This window comes from Puntigrus tetrazona, chromosome 11, assembly GCF_018831695.1.
Source record: "Puntigrus tetrazona isolate hp1 chromosome 11, ASM1883169v1, whole genome shotgun sequence".
In the NCBI taxonomy this organism is placed as follows: Eukaryota; Metazoa; Chordata; class Actinopteri; order Cypriniformes; family Cyprinidae; genus Puntigrus; species Puntigrus tetrazona.
In genome coordinates, this window is record NC_056709.1 from 12149714 (window position 1) to 12168750 (window position 19037).

At 39.0% G+C, this 19037-nt stretch overlaps 3 protein-coding genes across 4 annotated transcripts in view; 2 read left to right on the plus strand and 1 right to left on the minus strand.

Moving 5' to 3' along the window:
• LOC122353861 (G protein-coupled receptor 137Ba-like) overlaps positions 1-19037 on the plus strand; it is a 1117577-nt gene that overhangs the window by 397169 nt on the left and 701371 nt on the right. The gene's annotated exons all lie outside the window — the stretch shown is intronic.
• Positions 1023-12130, minus strand: LOC122353860 (inhibin beta B chain). Its single transcript, XM_043251750.1, has 2 exons — positions 10259-12130; positions 1023-4164 (listed from the first exon to the last, which is right to left on the minus strand). Exons 1-2 carry the CDS (start codon positions 10641-10643, stop codon positions 3389-3391), a joined length of 1161 nt encoding a protein of 386 aa, XP_043107685.1. The 5' UTR covers positions 10644-12130; the 3' UTR covers positions 1023-3388.
• On the plus strand, positions 12365-16629 carry LOC122353874 (ras-related protein ralB-B-like). 2 transcript variants are annotated; one of them, XM_043251766.1, is made up of 5 exons: positions 12365-12511; positions 13177-13292; positions 14402-14610; positions 15767-15944; positions 16026-16629. In XM_043251766.1, the coding sequence occupies exons 2-5, from the start codon at positions 13179-13181 to the stop codon at positions 16143-16145; spliced, it is 621 nt and encodes a 206-aa protein (XP_043107701.1). In that variant the 5' UTR covers positions 12365-12511; positions 13177-13178; the 3' UTR covers positions 16146-16629. The 2 variants fall into 2 exon arrangements, with proteins under 2 accessions (XP_043107701.1, XP_043107700.1); XM_043251765.1 differs by having other exon boundaries at positions 12376-12511; positions 13132-13292.

Genomic DNA, 19037 nt, shown 5'->3' on the forward strand with positions numbered 1-19037 from the left:
ATAGTTTTAAACCATTAATTAAACCAAATCATTTTGATGATGGACTTTTTTAAAACAATATTTCAGATGGCACGCGATGCCGGTTATTCCAGATAACCGATTTTTCATTATAATTTATGACTTTAACTGAAGAATGTTTCTTTGTTATTGTATTGGCAAACTGTTTTCCACGTTTGACACGATCTTGGCACAGTCAGTTGTGTACAAAGAAATGTCTAAATAAAGGTGACTGTGGATGTGTTCTTGCCTAATAAAAACATCGTTGTATGTGCATCTTGCCGTTTCTATCCAGCGTTTATCCCGAAAATGAGGCGGATGCAAAAACATAGCTACTTTAGCCTGCCTTAGCAAATGCAGTACCTTTTTAGAAATACTAACACAACAGTTTATGCATTCCCTGGGATTCGAACCCATGACCTTGGCACTAGTGATGGGTTCGAAACCCAGAAAAACATCCCATGATCAACCAAAAAAATCCATCCCATGCGATGTGTTCAGAAGAAAATCTTCTTACACAACGGCTCATGCATTCTCAGATCCCAAATGGATTGAAAACTATGCTTTAGCACATTTTGTGGGAATCAAACCCATTAGTATCTATACTAGCTCCAAGGTCATGGGTTTGAGAAAATGGTCTAAAATGTACTATTTCATAAGATATTTGCGAATAAATCAGCGTTTTCATCCCATTTGCTCAAGAGAACACAATCTGACACATTGGGAATTTTGATCCAAGTAAAGCCAAGGGTATAGGTTTGATTCCCAGAAAATATGACTGTATAAAACATTTTCAAGTAAAGCAGTGTTTTCATCCCACGTGTTCAAGAGAACAAAATCGAACACAACGGCTCGTGCATTTCCTGGGAATCAAACCCACAAACTTTGCGCAAGTAACGCCAAGGTCATGGGTTCGATTCCCAGAAAATACATGAACTGATGAAGTGCACACCTCGAATGCAGTGGATAAAATAATCCGGCAGACGCATAAACATTCATGTAAAAGTAACACAAGTCGATTTCGATGCAGTATAAGAAATTTATTTCATAACAGTTACAAAGAACAAAATATTTAAAAGCATTTTTATCTTACATAAGCTGTACAGAGATGGCATGTATTTGACTCTAAATGATTCCGTAATAGACGCTACAGAATTATTAAATAGAAAACTGAAAAAAAAACCAAAACAAAGTTGATGGAAAAATATGAAATATTCCGTTTATCTACTGTACAAAACAACAACTTGAAAATGGAATCCATTCTGTTGTACCCTGATACATTGTTTAGGCCTCTTGCGCATTTAAAAAGTATTTTACAAAAGAATCCGATGGCCTTGCCATCTCACAATAGCTAAAATCTTGGCCTCTTTGGTTCCATAATTCGGTATAATACATTTGAACAGAATTCAGCTTCAGCTTCTATAAAAATAACTTTTTTTTTTTTTTTTTTCAATGGCAGGTTTGTTCTTTACTAATAATGCAGCTTCAGTGCAAACATTGTAACAACCATCCGCTCAGAGTAGGAAGCGAAAGTTTACATTTCAAGTATTGAAAACAGTTCTTAACAAGCGGGTCATCCGGTGTAGGTCACTACTATACATTGCATAGCTTGTGCGGCACTTATTTCAGAGGAATCGTGAACGAGGCGCGCCACTTGGTACCTTCAAAGGCATTTTTAAGTCTGCAAGTGCTTTGTATTGTGCATTTTCAATATTTTTTGCAAGTGCTATGCTGCACCATGACGTAACTGGAGAGTTTGGCAATTCGTGAGACCACTGGATTTCGCTTGAAGCGTGTCTTCATGAACAAACACAAAACACGCCTCGTGATTTATGAGCGGGTCTCGTGTCTCTCGAGGAACGAGGATTGTTGTAGCTCTTTGCAGATGTCCGTTGAAGACGAATGGATTGGTTGTCACTCGATGGACTCAATGTGGGAAGTGCTGGCGTTGCTTTGAGAAGATGGTCAGTGCTTTTCGGGAAGGTATACGGATATAAAAGTCTTTTGAGAAGATCACCCCTCCTCTTTCCATTTTTAAAGAGAAGAACCGAACTGCACTCTTAAAAATAAAGGTTTCTTAGAGAACCGTTTTTGGTTGCCCTAAAATCTTTCAGTCACCAGTTCTTAAAGGGATAGCTCACCCAAAAATAAAAACGTGATGTTAATTCACTCACCTTCTGGCCATCCTAGATGTAGGTGGCTTTTGCTCTTAAAATGTTTAGCTGAAACCACGGTCCTTGATGCATGATTCACGCAATGCAGATGGCTGCCCATTTTAGAGAATAAAAAAGGCATATCAAGCAAAGCAAAACTAATACCCGTGGTCTTATGAATCAAAACAATCAGTCTGTGCAAGAAACTGAACATTATTTACTACATTATTACTTTCTCGGGCAAACGTTCCAAAGCAATGTCAAGTTCAAAAATGCACGATTCTTTTGAAGAGGTTCATTTCAGTGAATCAGTTCCCCGGGTTGAACTAGCTAAAGTTCAACCAAAGCTCACTTTCAGATGCCGGACGGTCAGTCCGACTCAAAACGAGCTGAAATAGTGCTTTATCTGATCCTGTCATGAATGAACTGATTCGGAGCTCACTGAACTGAAAAAACAGTTCGACTCAGACTCAAAGACTCAAAGACTGATGGGTCGCAGGCATGTATATGCATGAATCAAACACTTGAATGAAGGGTATGTGATTTCTCATTGCTCATGTCAAAAGTTGAGCTGGTGAAAACTAGTTTATTCACTTTATACGCTTTAGACATGCAAAGCTCACATCATTATCGGGTGCTTTGATAATATCATGTCGTATATGTGACGTCATTGCATCACTGCGTAACTGAACTAGTGAACTGAATCATTTCATTGAAACGAACCAGTTTATGAAGAATCGGATTTCCCAGTTTTCCCTGAGGTTCTGGATTACAAGTTTCTTGCACAGACTGATCATTTCACTTCATAACACCTCAATATACGGGTATTAATGTTGCTTTGCTTGTACATGCTTTTTTCATTCTCAAAGTGATTCGCGTCTTATGACCAAAGACCACGGTTTCTGCTAAAAACGCTGCTCCGCTGAAGAATAAAGCCACTTGCATCTTGGATGGCCCGAGGTTGAGTGCATTAACAGCAAGAACTGTCCCTTTAAAAGAACATTATAGTCATCTAAAGAACATTTTGTCTAATGCATGACCGTACCTTTGTTTTTAAGAGCGTAAACAGAGATAAAAGCAATCCCATCCCTTTGAAGTGACAGTATCGTACAAACCTGGAACTAAATCGCGCGATGATTAAAGAACATAAATATATGTACAAAGATGCGTGGAAGAGTTGGGGTGTGCGTGTGGGCCTGTGAGCACGGATGAGTCATAAATATTAGTTTCTTACTATCTCAAGCGCAGCCGCACTCCTCGACGATCATGTTGGGCACGTCCCGTTTCACGATGTTGTATTCGTCGTCGAAGTACAGCATGGACATGGTGCTGAGTTTGGTCGGGATGCAGCAGGAGTTCATGGATCCCGGACTCATTCCTCGCATGCGGTATTGGTTCACGACGGCCGTGTGGAAAGACGAAGCCGATCCGGGAACCCCGGCCATGTACGCCGGGCAGTTCCCTTCGCAATAATTCCCAAAGTAGCCCGACGGGGCGATGATCCAGTCGTTCCAGCCGATGAGGCGGAAGTCGATGTAAAACTGTTGGCGGCAACACAAACTGCTGCTGCCGTCGCATTCGAGGCCTCGCTTGCGGATGCGGTGCTTGTTGTCGGCCGCCCGCGCTTGGACCACGAGGAACGGGCGGTGGGATTCGTCGGCCGTGTTCACCAAAATAGGCACGACGCCCATCTTCTCGCACGCCTCGCACCGCACGTCCAGGTTCTGCCGGCGATCTCCTTTGGCGAAAACCATCTGCACGGCGTCCGTCAGCGGAAACGTGTGCCACCCGCTGCGCTTGAGGTCCACGCGCTTCTCCACCAAGTTCCACTTGCTCCCGAGCCCCGGTTCCTGCGAGTACACCTTCACCGTGACCTTCCTCCTCGAGCCTTTCTCCAGGACGTTAGGCAGAAGCTTGAAGTACAGCCACAGGCTGGCCTGGGACACGTACAGGTTCTGGTTGCCCTCGTTGGAGATCACGAAAAACAGGCTGGTTTTGGAGGTCAGCGATTCGTCTGTCGGAAAGAGAAAAGAGAGAGAGGGAAGATCAGCTTAGTGCTGTTGCTCAGCTGACTCGGTCGATATGAACCCGATGAACCTGGTCAACTCAGAGCCTATAGGATAAAGACAGGAGACATTAACATTCAGAGAGGGCGGCGAATCCGTGAATGGCCCCCTATACAGGGACCACTTCAACCGAAAGACGTTACATTGCGTTCAGTCTCATGAGACTCTCACTACTGTAAGACAGTACCTACATTTTGTTAGAAATTTTACATACGTTGCAATTTAAACAACACACTGCTTTTTCAGAACAATGTTATTGTAATAGGGGAGACATTTGCTTAATTGTCACAAAAATAATGTCGGAATTAATGAATAAATGTTACACACACACATACACTCACACACGTATATATTTAGAAATTTATTACTTAATTAAATTAAATGTAAAATGATTAATTTAAATTAAACTTGACTTAAATAAAAAAACATATATATATATATATATATATATATATATATATAATATTTTAAAATACTACTTATGTTTATTATTTCATATATATATATGTGTGTGTGTGTATAAAATTTGTTTTTGTATTTTTATAATAATATTTTTAAACAATTTATTCTTTCTGATTTCAAGTTAAAAGTTGGAAAATTTCATCAAATTTATTCATAATATTGAAATAAACCTTAAACTTAAATTTCACATAGATTTCAAATGTACAGTGATGAGAATAAGAGAACGAAATGTGCTTAATTGCCCTAAAAGTCTCTTGTTTCAATTTTTTTTAGATTCACGCCTCTTATTTTATTTCTACAAACCATTTTGCATAATTGATATTTTACCATTGAAATATCCTATTATTATATATACCCTTAAATAATTAATTAAATATAATACGTAATGTCATATACTCAAATTACTGACACGAAAATAGAAAAATATGCAAATTTGTCATGAAAATTATGCGAATATTAGACATTTCTTGAGATTTACCCATTTAATTTTACTGAACCTTGAATGAAACCTAAACTCAGCAGAACAAACCTTGTAAATAAATCAATAAACCAATCAGGAAGCTTCTTTTTGTACATGATATAATGAATCCATGTAAAAAAAAATATTTAGTGTATTTTAGGGGGGATTATGGCCCGTGACGTGCCCTCAGGAGGTTGTGTTTCTCAGGGTCATTATTCTGGGGTCCGGTCCAGAGCTGCGGGGGTCTGGATGGAGATGACAGGAGTCAGAGAGCTTGTGAGAGAACAACACGGACCAGCGAAGACTTCCTGAGAGCCGCAGAGACACACAATGGGCCGCGCGACGTCACAGGAACCGTACAGTGAGAGCGCGATCAAGCGCATCCCTTTGACATCCACAAAAGACAGCATTTACATGATACTGACCGCTTCTGGAGCCGGAGACCCCTCCGGATCCGTCCCTTCTGCTCGCAGACCACGACCTCTCGGGATCTTACACCTGCTTCGCCGCGCGTCTCATCACGTGACCAAACAGACGCCCGCATGAAACAAGACATACGGGCTTTCTGGGTAATAAGTGCATGCCGCAAATGTCACGAAAACCTTGGTTAGTAGCAAAAACAATGAATACGACGCTGCATGGTGCTTCCCGAGCGCAAAACAGTGTATTAGAGGGAAAGTTCAGCCAGAAATGTTTTGTATTTTACATTACGTTATCTGTATTATGTACGTTTAAGTAGTATTTCGTGAATCAAGTAGTTTGATTCAAAGTTTGTGCGCACAAAGATAAATACTTATTCATTACTTATTATTTGATTCTATTAAACAGTCATTTAAGCTGTAATTAAGGACAAATGCAGCATACTAACTAAAAATACTCCTGAAATATCTGTTTAATGCATATTAATTAGTGCTGTCAAATGAATTAATCACATCCAAAATAAAAGTTTTGGTTACATAATACATGTGTGTGTGCTGTATATATATATATATATATATATATATATATATATACACATACATACATATATATATATATATATATATATATATATATATATATATAAATACAAACGCATGCATATATTTAAGATAAAAAATATGCTGTTCATATATTAAATATTTTATATAAAATATAAAAATATATAAATGCATATGCATGGAAATGTTTACAAAATATATGCTGTTTGTGTGTGTAGTTATAGATACATAGCGAACACACGCACATATATTATGTAAATAAAACATTTTTTTAGATGCGATTAATCGCAATAAATCATTTGACAGCACCAATATTCATATAATTTGTCTGTTTTATGCTACTGAATATTAAATGAAAGTTAAAATCGGCAAAAAATACTACTAATACATGCATGACATTTAATAGTAGTATATTTTCCCAACTTTTGACTTTTTTTCTCACTCTGAACACAATATTACGTTACTCAGCTACGGCATTTTATTTGTTAAAACAGAAATTTCCTGGCTTTTTATATCAGTTATTAATCAGTAAAATGCCCATCGAGCAGCTGTGATTTTTCACGAGCTTTAATGAACAAAACAAGCCTGGTTTTGAGGCTTTCTTCAGTGTTTGCTATGAGGTGTTTGCTGCCGTCCAGCTGGCCAAACCAAAGCGTAAGAAGCGCGGCTAAAAACAAGCGGTGACGTGGAGCGACGCATGATTACAGGTTGGACGGCTTCCCGCTTCGATTCAGGCCTTTGCAAAGCGCCGAGCACATTCATGGCTGGCTCTAATAGACGGCTCTCTTGGCAGCCGTCCTCACCTGAGTCTCCACACACCATTAAGATGTCACAGAAACCTAGAGGGACTCGACCGGCCTCTGCCAGCGCAGGGCAGCGCCATTCTTAAAGAGAACGAGATCCTCAAGAAGATCCTGGACGTCTTCCAGAGCTCCTTGTCCTGAGGTCACCCCGCATCCTAATGAGACGCACACTCAGAAGTGAAGTGATGGCTTCATCAGATCACTGAGACTGCAGGCCTTTACCACAACACATAAACTTCAGCAGCGGAAGAGAAAAAGAAGGTTCTGGCTTTAGAAATATTTACTTTTTACTATTTTGAATTTTGTTTCCATTTAAATTGCATTTAACATAATTTATATATAACATTTTTATATTATTATTATTATTATTATTATTTCCTCATGTAAATTGCATTTAATTAATTTTACTATATATATATTAAAAAAATTTACATAATTTTAATATTTTTATTATTTCCTTGTTTTTAAATTTATATTGCATTTAACAAATTTTATTATATATATATATATATATATATATAAACATAATTTATATATATATATATATATATATATATATATAATATAATTATAATATTATTATTATTATTTCCTTGTTTTAAAATTTAAATTGCATTTAATTCATTTTACTACTAAATATATATAAATATATATATATATATATATATATATATATATATATATATATATATATATATATTCTATTATTTATAGATGAAGTATAAAGCAAGCATCAAGCAAGTATTATGCGTTACATAGTTTATAAGTTATTATAAAATGCAAACTCTGTTTTTCCTTCATTTTATTTATAATTTATTTCTTGTTTTTATATTCTGAGCTGCTGAAACACTTTGAGCTGGATTTCACAACATGTATGCAACATCTGCATTCTTATTATCATTTCCCAATAAATCTTATAAATTCCCTACTGTTTGTTTGTTTTTTTAAATTTTATAATAGTTCAGTTTTTTTTGTTGCATACATTCCGTCCCATAGAGAACCTCGAGCTGCATTTTGTTATTATTAAAATCATTAATTCCTTGTCGTTTTGTCTTCCTCTTTCATTTAATTTTAATGTATGCATTAAATTATCATGCATTATTATTAAATTAAATTAAATTAAATTAAATTATTATCAATTATTATTTATGCATAATTTAATTTATTTTTACACGTTCTATGTATTATTTAAAGATCAATATAATGCATAATGCGTTACATAATAGCCTGCATCAAATGCAAACTATGTTTATTATTATTCCTGATCTTTGCGAATGAATCACTTTATAATCTTTCATCGCTACGTAACACTTGCTCGACCTCTAAATGGCGTCATCAGGATTTTTTCGCGTTTTAAAGGTCGAAGCTTTAGGTTGAAAAGCCGTCTCGGCCGCCGCGGAGCAGCGCAGCACAAAAGGTCAAAGGTCCAGACCCGCGCTGGGTTCGGATAATTGCGGCCTTGTCCTAAACGGCGCTTGAAATCCGGACGGATCGTTGTTATTCAGCTCTCCGCTGCTGAAGTTATTTTAACCTTGAACTCTTGCTGCGCGCCGCTCGATTTGTTTAGCAAATTCAACGCACCGAAAAGCTAAAGCTGCAAAAACTCAATTCTGCCCGCGAAGTCGACACGAAACGCCCTTTGCATCCCATTTTACTTGCATAATGTGACGGATTTTTGAATGTAACAGGATATTCGAGAGGGACGTGATTGTTTCCAGTGGAAATTGATAGTGGCAGAACGTGAATGCTTTCGATGCAAAGGCTTTCTCTATGAAAAACATCATCGTTTTGATCGCTAACGTTATTGCATTCACCGATATTTAGCGGCTAATCGACGTCGGCTGCCACCAAAGGGCTTTTTTAGAAGTTTGCTGACAACGTCTCCCTCGGGACAGACAAGACGGGGATGAGTTTGTGTCTGGAGAAACAATGGATGCGGATGGGTGCCGTCAGAAAGAGAGCCGTCACGAGAGTTCCCCGCCGATCCAGTCCGGGGGTTAACGTCTTAAAGAGACAAAAGCGGTGCGTCTGCAAGAAACACATTTCACTTCCTCCAGCGGGAAAAGTCCGTCTTCCGTTATCTCCAGCTAAACACGAGTTTACAGCAGATTTCTCTCCTGATTCGGCTGGAAGCAGCGCTGTGCAGTTTCTCACAGGCACACAGCTTCTGTGGTTCACTGTGACGTCTCACTCCGACGGCACCCATCCGCATCCATTGCTGAGAAGCACCAAAACAAACTCATCCGTCCCTCGCTTTCACGTTTTCAGCAAATGCTTTTATTTTGAGCGTTTCTCAGTCCCGCTCCACTCCTCGGGTCGGCGTCTGGAGTGAGGAACGCGGCCGGCTACCTTTTCGAAGAATAACAGCCGGCGAAAGTCGAGCTGTGTCCGTTTACTGTATGAGCAGCGAGGGGTTAAAAGCTCTTTTTGATGCTTTAATAAAGTTCTGAGTTTAATAAGCAGGTGAATGCGTAAGGCTGCACGGTGCTCCGACGCTTTAAGGGACTCGAAACGCTGAAAAATAAAAAAAATAAAGAAAATAAAGAGACGGTAAGTAAATCACACAGCACCTCAAAAAGCCTGAACGCCCAGAAATCATTCTGCAGTCCAAAGAACTGCTCGTTTTTGGCCTGGACATGTTTCATCAGCATCCGCCTAACACAGGGCAAACAGACCGGGGCTAGTTGTCACAAGAGATGAGGGCCGTTTTTAAAATGCAATGTTTTTATAATATCTGTCCACCGATTAAAAGCAGAGTGAACGTCTTCTTGGGGCGTTTTTCATAGGTGCTAGGCAAAAAATGCACTTTCATTTTTATATTTTTAAAATTGCACTTTACTTTGGCGCAGTTCAACGCTTCTATATTGTCATAAATATTGTTTCGTTCTCAGCTAACGGCGCATAATAGCAGATTCACGTCGTGATAACATATTCATCGAGCCCTTTTAACGAACTGTAGAGGAAAAAGTTTCACTGTAGTCAAAGCTTTAAGGTTATAAAAGGCCTCGTTGACACCCAAAGAGGAGAACTGGACTTAAACGAGCATTATCGGGCTATCCTGGTGAACCGCGGAGCCGCTAAATATAATCATTTTCATGTGCAATAAATAGGAAATCATAAACGCTTTCGGAGGGAACGCAGTACAGAGATACTTTGAAGAAAGGATAGCCTCATAGCGCAAAGTCACGCGTTTCTGACGAATTCGCAAACCACGCCAAGCGAGGGAAACAACTTTCGCTGGTTTCCGACGCGCTACGCGGAAAAACGGGGCGACGGGCGCGCAGCAGGCTGCCCGCGCGTAACCGGGAGCGCGCTCGGAGAGCCCTCGGACACACACCTGTCTCGGCGAAGCTGATGATCTCCGAGGTCTCCTCCTCCACCTCGTTCACGGACGCGGCGTGCCCGTCCAGGTTGGGGATCTCCACCCTCCCGTCCTCGCGCACCTTGCCGGCGTGGAGCTTCTTGAGCGCGGTCACCATCGCCGCCTTCGGGATGGGGTGGGTGATGTTGGGTCTGTCCCGCATCTGCAAGCGGCTCAGGATGTGTCTCTTCACCGCCTCCAACAGATCCACGTCCACCAGGGCGCCTCCGTCCGCCTGGCCGAGCCCGCAGGACGCGCAGCTCGGGCTGACGCTCGGGGTTTCGGTGCCCGGCGCCGGGGTGCAGCGGATGGAGACGAGGACGGACGCAAAACAAAGCACTTCGAATATCAAGCTTTTCATCTTCCGTGATGGTGAGCGGGGTCGATGGAGACGAAAGCGGCCAAGTTCGTGTCCGCCTGCTTTTTCCTCCCGAATAAAAACAGGGAAAGTGAGACTTGAGGGCGTTAAATCCACTCTCCGGGTTCCGAATTAAACGCAAACGCGGTAAATCCCGGAACACGTCCCCGCGGCCGATTCTTGTCTTTGGTCACCCCGCCGCGATTTCAACACAACTCGGATCGGTATCACGGCTCCGCGCACCATCAGAATCTCTCGGAGTTGCTAAACGCGAGGTTTGCAAATAATAAAGTAAGCAGGGCTCTCGATGTCTGTCCACGCTCGGCGGCGAATGGCACTTTTACGCACGCGTCTGATGCGTCATGGCATGACTGGAAATCTCGGTGTTGCGCGTGTAAAACCCCACAGACTAAACAAAGGACCTGTTATGATTTGTCCCGGCGATTTCTTCACTCTGCCGAGTTAAAATCATCCATGGTGATCGGGAGCGCGCGGGGTATTTCCAAACGACCTTTTTCAGTTCTTCAGACGACAACCGCGTCCTCCTTTGTTGGGCATTTTGACTTCCAGTGTACGCTTCCCATGTACTTCTTCATCATAGCTCTCGGCGAGTGCGTGCGTGCGTGCGTGTGTGCGTGCGTGCGCGCGCGTTCGGCTCGTTTCTCGTGCGAACGGACATTATGCCGCTTTTGAGCCTCTGGAAAGTTTTTATACGGGACCGGGGAACCACGTGGGACGAGCCAGCGACTCCGGGATTATAAAACTTGAGGGGTTTGTGCCGGGACCCACGCGACGGTTCGGTGCGCATGAGGAAAGCGCGCGTTATAAGAAGCGTTCATCAACAGGGATCGCTATTACCGAGAGTTAAAAGTAGCTCAAATGCGAATTTACACGCCAGATGCATTTTAGAAATAATATATAGAATGCGTAAAGTGCATGAAACGTGTTCATTGTGCGCTGTGCGGTGGCCCGGGTTGATTTAATTAGCATCAACAAGAGAAAATACACTTTAAATTTGCTACAGATGACAAAAGACACGCTTTCGGGTGATAATGCGCTATTTTCAAGGTCAGCTATTCCTGTTTACAGAAATGTGGGTGTGGAAAAGACCGAGCATCCCCTTTGGATGAAAGCGTTTACAGGCGGTAGGTTTTAGTCGTGGAAAGCAGATGAGCTCAACTTTTTAACTGGTTTGAGTGAATGAACGTGTGAACTCGTAAACTGGTTACGACCAGCTAACCAGATCACTAACTGGCTCTCCAAAAAAAAAAAAAAAAAAACTAAACAAAAAAAATATGACTTTATCTCGACATCTAAAACCCCCATAGCAGATATTTTAAAATATAAAAATATGAAAAGGGGTTTTATGTGTGTATAATAAAATACTTTGGAAAATACGATTTGTTTTAGTTTCATGTCAATAAATATTCCTGCGTTTTAGGACCGATATGGATTTACTGATGAAGTTTAAAGTTGTGAAACAGCGCCCCACTCGCCGAAATAATAATACGCACAAAATACACCCTGCGTGCTGTTTACGTCCATGAAGTATAAACGCTCATCCGGAACACAAAATATTCAGAAAAACGCGCGATTTAAATAAAACATATAAAAAAATAATTTTAATAACACGTGGCATTCGCTATGAATGATTGTGCATCGTATAACTTATTTAAAAATTAATAAAAGTAAAGACGACCCAAGTCGAAATATCCATACATGGCGCGATGGCGTCATATCCGGGAGATTTGAATATCCGGTGGGCGGGGCGGTGTGTTGGAGTAGTGGATTTGATCCCGGTTGACAGAATTATGTTTTAACCGTTTATACGCGCGAATAGAGTCGGAGGCTGCTCACGGATCTAACTCGAGGTAAGCGATCCACACGAGTCCGCGTTGTTTTGATCGGTTTGAAGTAGTTTAATCGCTTCCAGCGGACAACTGCTTTGCAGTTTTTGAGGTATTTCCTCGGATGAAGCGCCCCAATGCCTTTGTGGGAAAACTATGCGATTGACCGTTAGGGCGTCCAATGAGCGCGCGGGTTAGAGGAGGTCCCGCCTCATAATTTGTCTGCTCAACCAATCAAGAGCCAGGGGAGGCGGGCTCTCGTTTATAACAACGAGGAAGGGTGGCGTCTCCGCGGGATGAAAAAGTGAAAATCGCTTTTTTTTTTTTTTTTTTTCCAAAAACAACCCGTTTGAAAGGTTTTGGTGATATGTTGCTGTTTTGTTGCTCTTTGTTCACGGATAAGTAGCGTTCGCCGTTGCAGTTTCCGTTTACAAAGTAAAACTCAGTGACTGTACCATGGCACTTTTACTACGTACCATAATAGTCAATCATTACTATATTCATGTACAGTAGCACGATAAAAAAGCGTGCTAGTTCAGCACTATAAACTACAATCATGCATGAGTTACTGTATGTGAATTGTATGCGCCATCAAGCAATGATTTTATATTTATATGTTTCTTTGAACGTGCTCATGTTTGCAGTCTAGTTCTTCTTCTTCTTCTTCTTCTTCTTCTGGAACACTAAAGTCATGGCAGCCAGTAAGAGCAAAAGCCAGAGTTCTCTGGTCCTTCACAAGGTGATCATGGTGGGCAGCGGCGGCGTGGGAAAATCAGCTCTCACACTGCAGTTCATGTATGACGAGGTGAAACACAGAAACCACGCTCTTTATTTAAGCTACAGGATCAGTCTCTTTTAAATGTACACACCTGTCACATATTTTGTATTACTATAGTTGAATTTATTTAAACTAAATTTTATTATAGTTTTAATTTTTATTATTAGTTTGTGTTTTTTTTTTTTTTTTTTTTATCTTTTTTTTAGCTGAATATTACTATTTTTAGCTTTAGTAATATTCAGTAATAGTGTTTATTTATATATATATATACACACACACATGTGTGTGTGTGTGTGTGTATATATATATATATATATATATATATATATATACTTTTTAACTGGTTTGAGTGAATGAACGTGTGAACTCGTAAACTGGTTACGACCAGCTAACCAGATCACTAACTGGCTCTCCAAAAAAAAAAAAAAAAAAAAACTAAACAAAAAAATATGCCTTTATCTTTTTATTTAGACTTGTTTTTTTACTTTATATATATATATTATATTATATTATATATATATAGATATATATGTATATATATGTATATATATATGTATATATATATGTATAGATATATATATACACATATACATATATATATATATATATATATATATATATATATATATATATACACATTAGTGTATTTTTATTTCAGTTTTAGTCATTAAAATTATTTTAGATCACTTTTTTTTTTATCCATTTGGCTTTAATTTAATTTAAATTTTTTTTTTTTTTACATTTTGTTACAATACTAAAATAATTCTGGTACTGGTACTTATTTGTACTATTATTATGCTATTTGTGTTCAGCTTTAATGTATTTTTAGTTTTAGTTATTTTCTATATATTTTATATAACTTTGTTATATAAAAGTGCTTTGGAGTGCTAAAATGGCCCAACTGAAATGAAATGAAATAAAATAAATCTAAACAATCTACATTTGTAGTTTTTTTTTTTTTTTTTTCACAATTTGTTGTCTAATTTTTCTGTGCTGTTTGATATAAGCTTTCTTACTAAATACCAAATGCGATTTTTAATGCTTACTGGTTTTAGTTAACAATAACAACACAGATTCTAAAGGAAAAGCTATCCCAGTTCTGACTAATCCTCTGTAATCTGCTTTGCCGGCCTCAGTTTGTGGAGGACTACGAACCCACCAAAGCCGACAGTTACCGGAAGAAGGTGGTGCTGGATGGAGAGGAGGTGCAGATTGATATTTTGGATACGGCGGGGCAGGAAGACTACGCCGCCATCAGGGACAACTACTTCCGCAGCGGAGAGGGTTTCCTTCTGGTGTTCTCCATCACGGAGCCCGAGTCCTTCAGCGCCTCGTCAGAGTTCAGGTTCTCAGAATGATGTTATCATTACAGCGGCGTCCTGCGCTCAGACCTAGTTTCCAGCGTCAGCTTCTTGATCTTCAGATAAATGCGGCGGGTCTCGCTTTTACCTCGGCTCGAGACGAAACAAGCTTTGAAACGCGTTCAAATCGACAAAAGCTGAATTTCTTACTTCAGTTGTTTCCTCCGACCGCTGCTGTGAGAACCTCGACGTGTGAGAGAGCTTCTAGATTTGGAAAAGTCATGTAAATGTAAAAACAAAAAAGGAAAGGAAGTAATAAATAAATAATAAATGCAGACTGGAAAACCTCACTGTATGAGAGAATTTGAAAAGTGATTTATATTAATAATAACCAAAAAAACATTTTTTAGTTGTGTGCCAAAACACTTAAGTGTTTTATTAGACTGGCTATTATTATTATTATTATTATTATTATTATTATTATTATTATTAACACTTTAATAATGCATGACTAGAAAAGTCATTTAATATTTAAATGTTTAAAAGTAATTTAATATTTTTTAAATTATATTTTTAATATTTTGTTATATATTTTTAACAAACGGTTTTGTCATTTCCAGAAATATTTTCTTGAATATATATATATATATATATATATATATATATATATATATATATATATATATATATTTAATTTAATTAAAGATAATTTTAATACAGTTTTAATAAAATCTACTATTTACAATTAACATTTGGTTTCTAGTGATGTCAGGCTCGTGTTTTATTGGCTTGGAAACAGATATTTGTGAGTAGATAAATTATATAAAAAAATAAATAAATAAAAAAATCTAGATAAGTCTTGTAAATGCATTGGTAATAAAAAGCGAAACTCTTGAAATTCATGGAAATTTTGTAATTAATATACAATACTGTAATTGATAAAACATTTAAAATTGCATAGAAGCTTTTTACTGATACATTCTCAAGCTGTAAAATATGTTATTGGGTGAACGAAATATTATTAGTTCTTAATTATTAATAATTGCATTTTTTAATTCGAGATTTGTTTTAATGACGCGAATGACGAAAAGTAATCTTTATCTGTTTATTGCCGCTTTTGATCGATTTAATGCATTTTTCTGTTCCTTTACTAAATTAAATGATGAGCGAATCGTTCCTTTATTCGTTGTCTGCGTGCAGAGAGCAGATCCTGAGAGTGAAAGCGGAGGAGGATAAAATCCCTCTGTTACTGGTGGGGAATAAGTCCGATTTGGAGGACAGGAGGCAGGTGTCTGCGGACGAGGCCCGGACCAAAGCGGACGAGTGGTCTGTGCAGTACGTGGAGACATCGGCCAAAACCAGAGCCAACGTCGATAAGGTTCTGCTCCAACGCAAAACTTGACGAGAAAGTGTCTTTTTCACCAGTTGGAATCAGTGCCGTGTTTTGCTACGTTCGCAGGTCTTCTTTGACCTGATGAGGGAGGTGCGCGCGAAGAAGATGTCCGAGAACAAGGAGAAGAACGGGAAGAAGAGCGGCAAGACGAAGAACAGCCTGAAAAAGAGATGCGCGCTGCTTTGAGCCGCAAAGAAACAAACCAAAAAAAAAGCTTTCCTGTCCTGGACTGAGCCGAGTTTTTCTTGCCAAATGCAATCGAAGCAGAACCTTAAGCCACTGTGCCGATGTCTAGCACATCTCTAAAGGACTTTTTATACACTTCCACCCGTTTCCCGTGATATCAGATCAGTAGCGAAACTCTAATCTGTGAACAATACATGCTTTATTACTTTCATGGAGCCGCATCACTGGGCTTCATTCATTAAACAGTACTCTATTTTATCCGCCTTTTACTTTTTTTAAAGCAAAGGCAACAGAGATATGCAATATTTGGTTTGTTTTGAATGCACGTGTGACGCGGCGGTGAGGTCGACGGATTTTACTACGCAAACTCGCCGAACGTGTCGCTTTTATTATCAAACTGAACATACGATATTTTTGTAATCAAACCACTTTATCTGCCTGGTGACTCTAGACCAAATAAACCTTCTTCGGATTTGTTATGAAACGTCTGCGATTGCGTTTTGTGCTTCAGTGCTAATGTTGGGATTTTGCATTGCGCCCGTTTCTGAGTTTGACGACCTCCGGGGTCTTGACAAAAGACGGCAGCAGGGCCATAAGAGTTTATGAGAGCAGTAAAATGCGTCCGGAGGTAATCGGTCACCTTGACTTTGAATGTGAGAAAGCGTCTATTCAGCATTTAACACCCCACTGTAAAGACGGGCGTCACTTACACGAGGCCGAGGATGCTGCCACATTCAAGACGCAAGCAAGCGATAGGCTCGGCAACAACAACGACAAAAAATCTAAGCAACAACGATGATAGTTTAGGAATACCAGAGTTATTCTATGCAAAACAATCGTGCAATATTAATCTGGTTGTGCAGTCCCATGCATCAATAGCTCAGAACTTCTGCAGAACTTCTGGCCTTTGTTTTGTTAAAAAAAAACAGATGCACTTTTAATCCGTGTATATAAACTTGTGCTTAAGCAAAAGAAGAATATAATTGAATAATATGGAATATTATGTAGTAGGGAATATGAAAGATTTCCACAGGAGGAACGTGCAAAAACGATTGGTGCAAAGAGAAGCATGTCAAATGTTATATGAAAATATGAATTCATGTAATCGTGTTGGTTTAGTTGTGTTTTTTAGTTAATATATTACACAAACTGCATGCAGTTGGAACATTTTCTACATAAATAGCATTTATTGCTAAATAGTGATCAGTGTAATATTGGCTTGTTTGTATTCATAGCAGTATGACAAGCAAACTTGCACATTTACAGCAACGCTCTCAGGCTTTGAGTATACAAGTTATGCTGCGGGAAAGTTATGATGGCTCAGATCATTATCTAGTGCTGTGTAAACTTCATAGAGCTAAACCGTTAAAAATCGTAAACTTGTTAAATCATCTAAACCAACATGTATGTTAACGTCTAAACTACTAAAAGATCTGCTTCCAGAAGTCATAGATCCTCTCTTATCTTTGGGGTCATGTATGTTGACCCCAAAGACTTGGTTAATTATAGACTGATCTTGAATCTCCCTTTTCCGTCAAAGATAAGGTAATATCCTTCTTATAGAAAAATAGTATCTGTCAGGATTTAGAGACTGCTCTCATTAGAATTACAAAGACCTGCTTTTATCATTCGATTGCGGTTGTACCTTGCGGTTGTATTAGTGCCATTAGTTCTCAGCGCTATGCTCGACATTATTTTGAATAGACTAGAAAACACTGTTGGCATTAGCGGAAGTGCCTTAGCATCAATTCGTAACACTAAATGAGGAGGCACCATATTGTGCAGTGTGGAGTACCTCAAGGCTCAGTACTAGGACCGTTGCTTTTCACGCTTTACATGTTACCCTTGGGAGATATTATTAGGAGACACGCTTTTAGCTTTCACTGTTATGCTGATAAGACACAGCAAATTGAGAAATTAACTACTGTATGAAAAAAAACGGAACGACAAGTAAGTTCTTACACATGCAATAATCTAGAACAGCGTCTGACACTTGAGGGCTGCTCTGTTAATTCTCCTTCATCAGTTAGGAACCTAGGTGTGCTGCTTGACAGCAATCTCTCCTTAGAAAGCCACGTTTCTAGCATCGGTAAAACTGTTTTTCCATCTCGAAAACGTATCTAAATTACAACCTGTGCTCTCAACGTCAAATGCAAAAATGTTAATTCATGCGTTTATGACCTTGAGGTTGTTCTGCACGCTTGATAAACGCAGCACTCTTTACTAGAACTAGGAAGTATGATCATGTTATCATATTAGGCTCCCTGTCAAACATTGTATAGATTTTAAATCTTGTTAATTGCTTATAAAGCTCTGAATAGCTTAACTCCTCAGTACTTGAGCGAGCTCTTATCACATTATAGTCCTCCGCGTTCTCAAACTCTGGCCGTTTGATAATACCTAAAATCAACTATTCTATCCTATTTAGCACCCAAACTCTGGAACAATCTCCCTAACACTGTTTGGGAGGCAGACACACTCTTTCGGTTTAAATCTAGATTAAAGAAACATATCTTTAACCTAGCTTACACATAACACACTAAGAGATGACGTCTGGCGCTTCTGACTCACAGCCTGTAAGAACCTATGTTTTCATATTTAAAGGATTTGCTACTGACTATTCAAACGTGAGTTTTGAGCAGTTTAGAGTAGTGCTTGTTGTTTCACCGATCACAAATGCACAAATGATAATGTTTATATACCATTACACAGCAATAAAAAAAGTCATTATAATCAGTAATTATGTTCCCACCTTGCCTTGTTTATGAGAGGTTTTATTGTTTTTGTGTCATAGCGCGGGGACATGGCATCTCGTTATACTAAGTGGCGTAACTTTTTACGCTACTATATAGCTGGCCAATCAGAGCACACCTTGCTTTTTTAGAAAGATGA

What these genes read in the sequence shown, in the direction of transcription:
- LOC122353860 (XM_043251750.1), bottom strand. Translation starts at nt 10,643, where the DNA reads ATGAAAAGCTTGATATTCGAAGTGCTTTGTTTTGCGTCCGTCCTCGTC. An exon ending in CATCAGCTTCGCCGAGACAG is followed by an intron (nt 4,165 to 10,258) that starts GTGTGTGTCCGA and finishes TCTTTCCGACAG; the next exon opens with ACGAATCGCTGACCTCCAAA.
- LOC122353874 (XM_043251766.1), top strand. Translation starts at nt 13,179, where the DNA reads ATGGCAGCCAGTAAGAGCAAAAGCCAGAGTTCTCTGGTCCTTCACAAG. An exon ending in TGCAGTTCATGTATGACGAG is followed by an intron (nt 13,293 to 14,401) that starts GTGAAACACAGA and finishes TGCCGGCCTCAG; the next exon opens with TTTGTGGAGGACTACGAACC. An exon ending in CCAGAGCCAACGTCGATAAG is followed by an intron (nt 15,945 to 16,025) that starts GTTCTGCTCCAA and finishes CTACGTTCGCAG; the next exon opens with GTCTTCTTTGACCTGATGAG.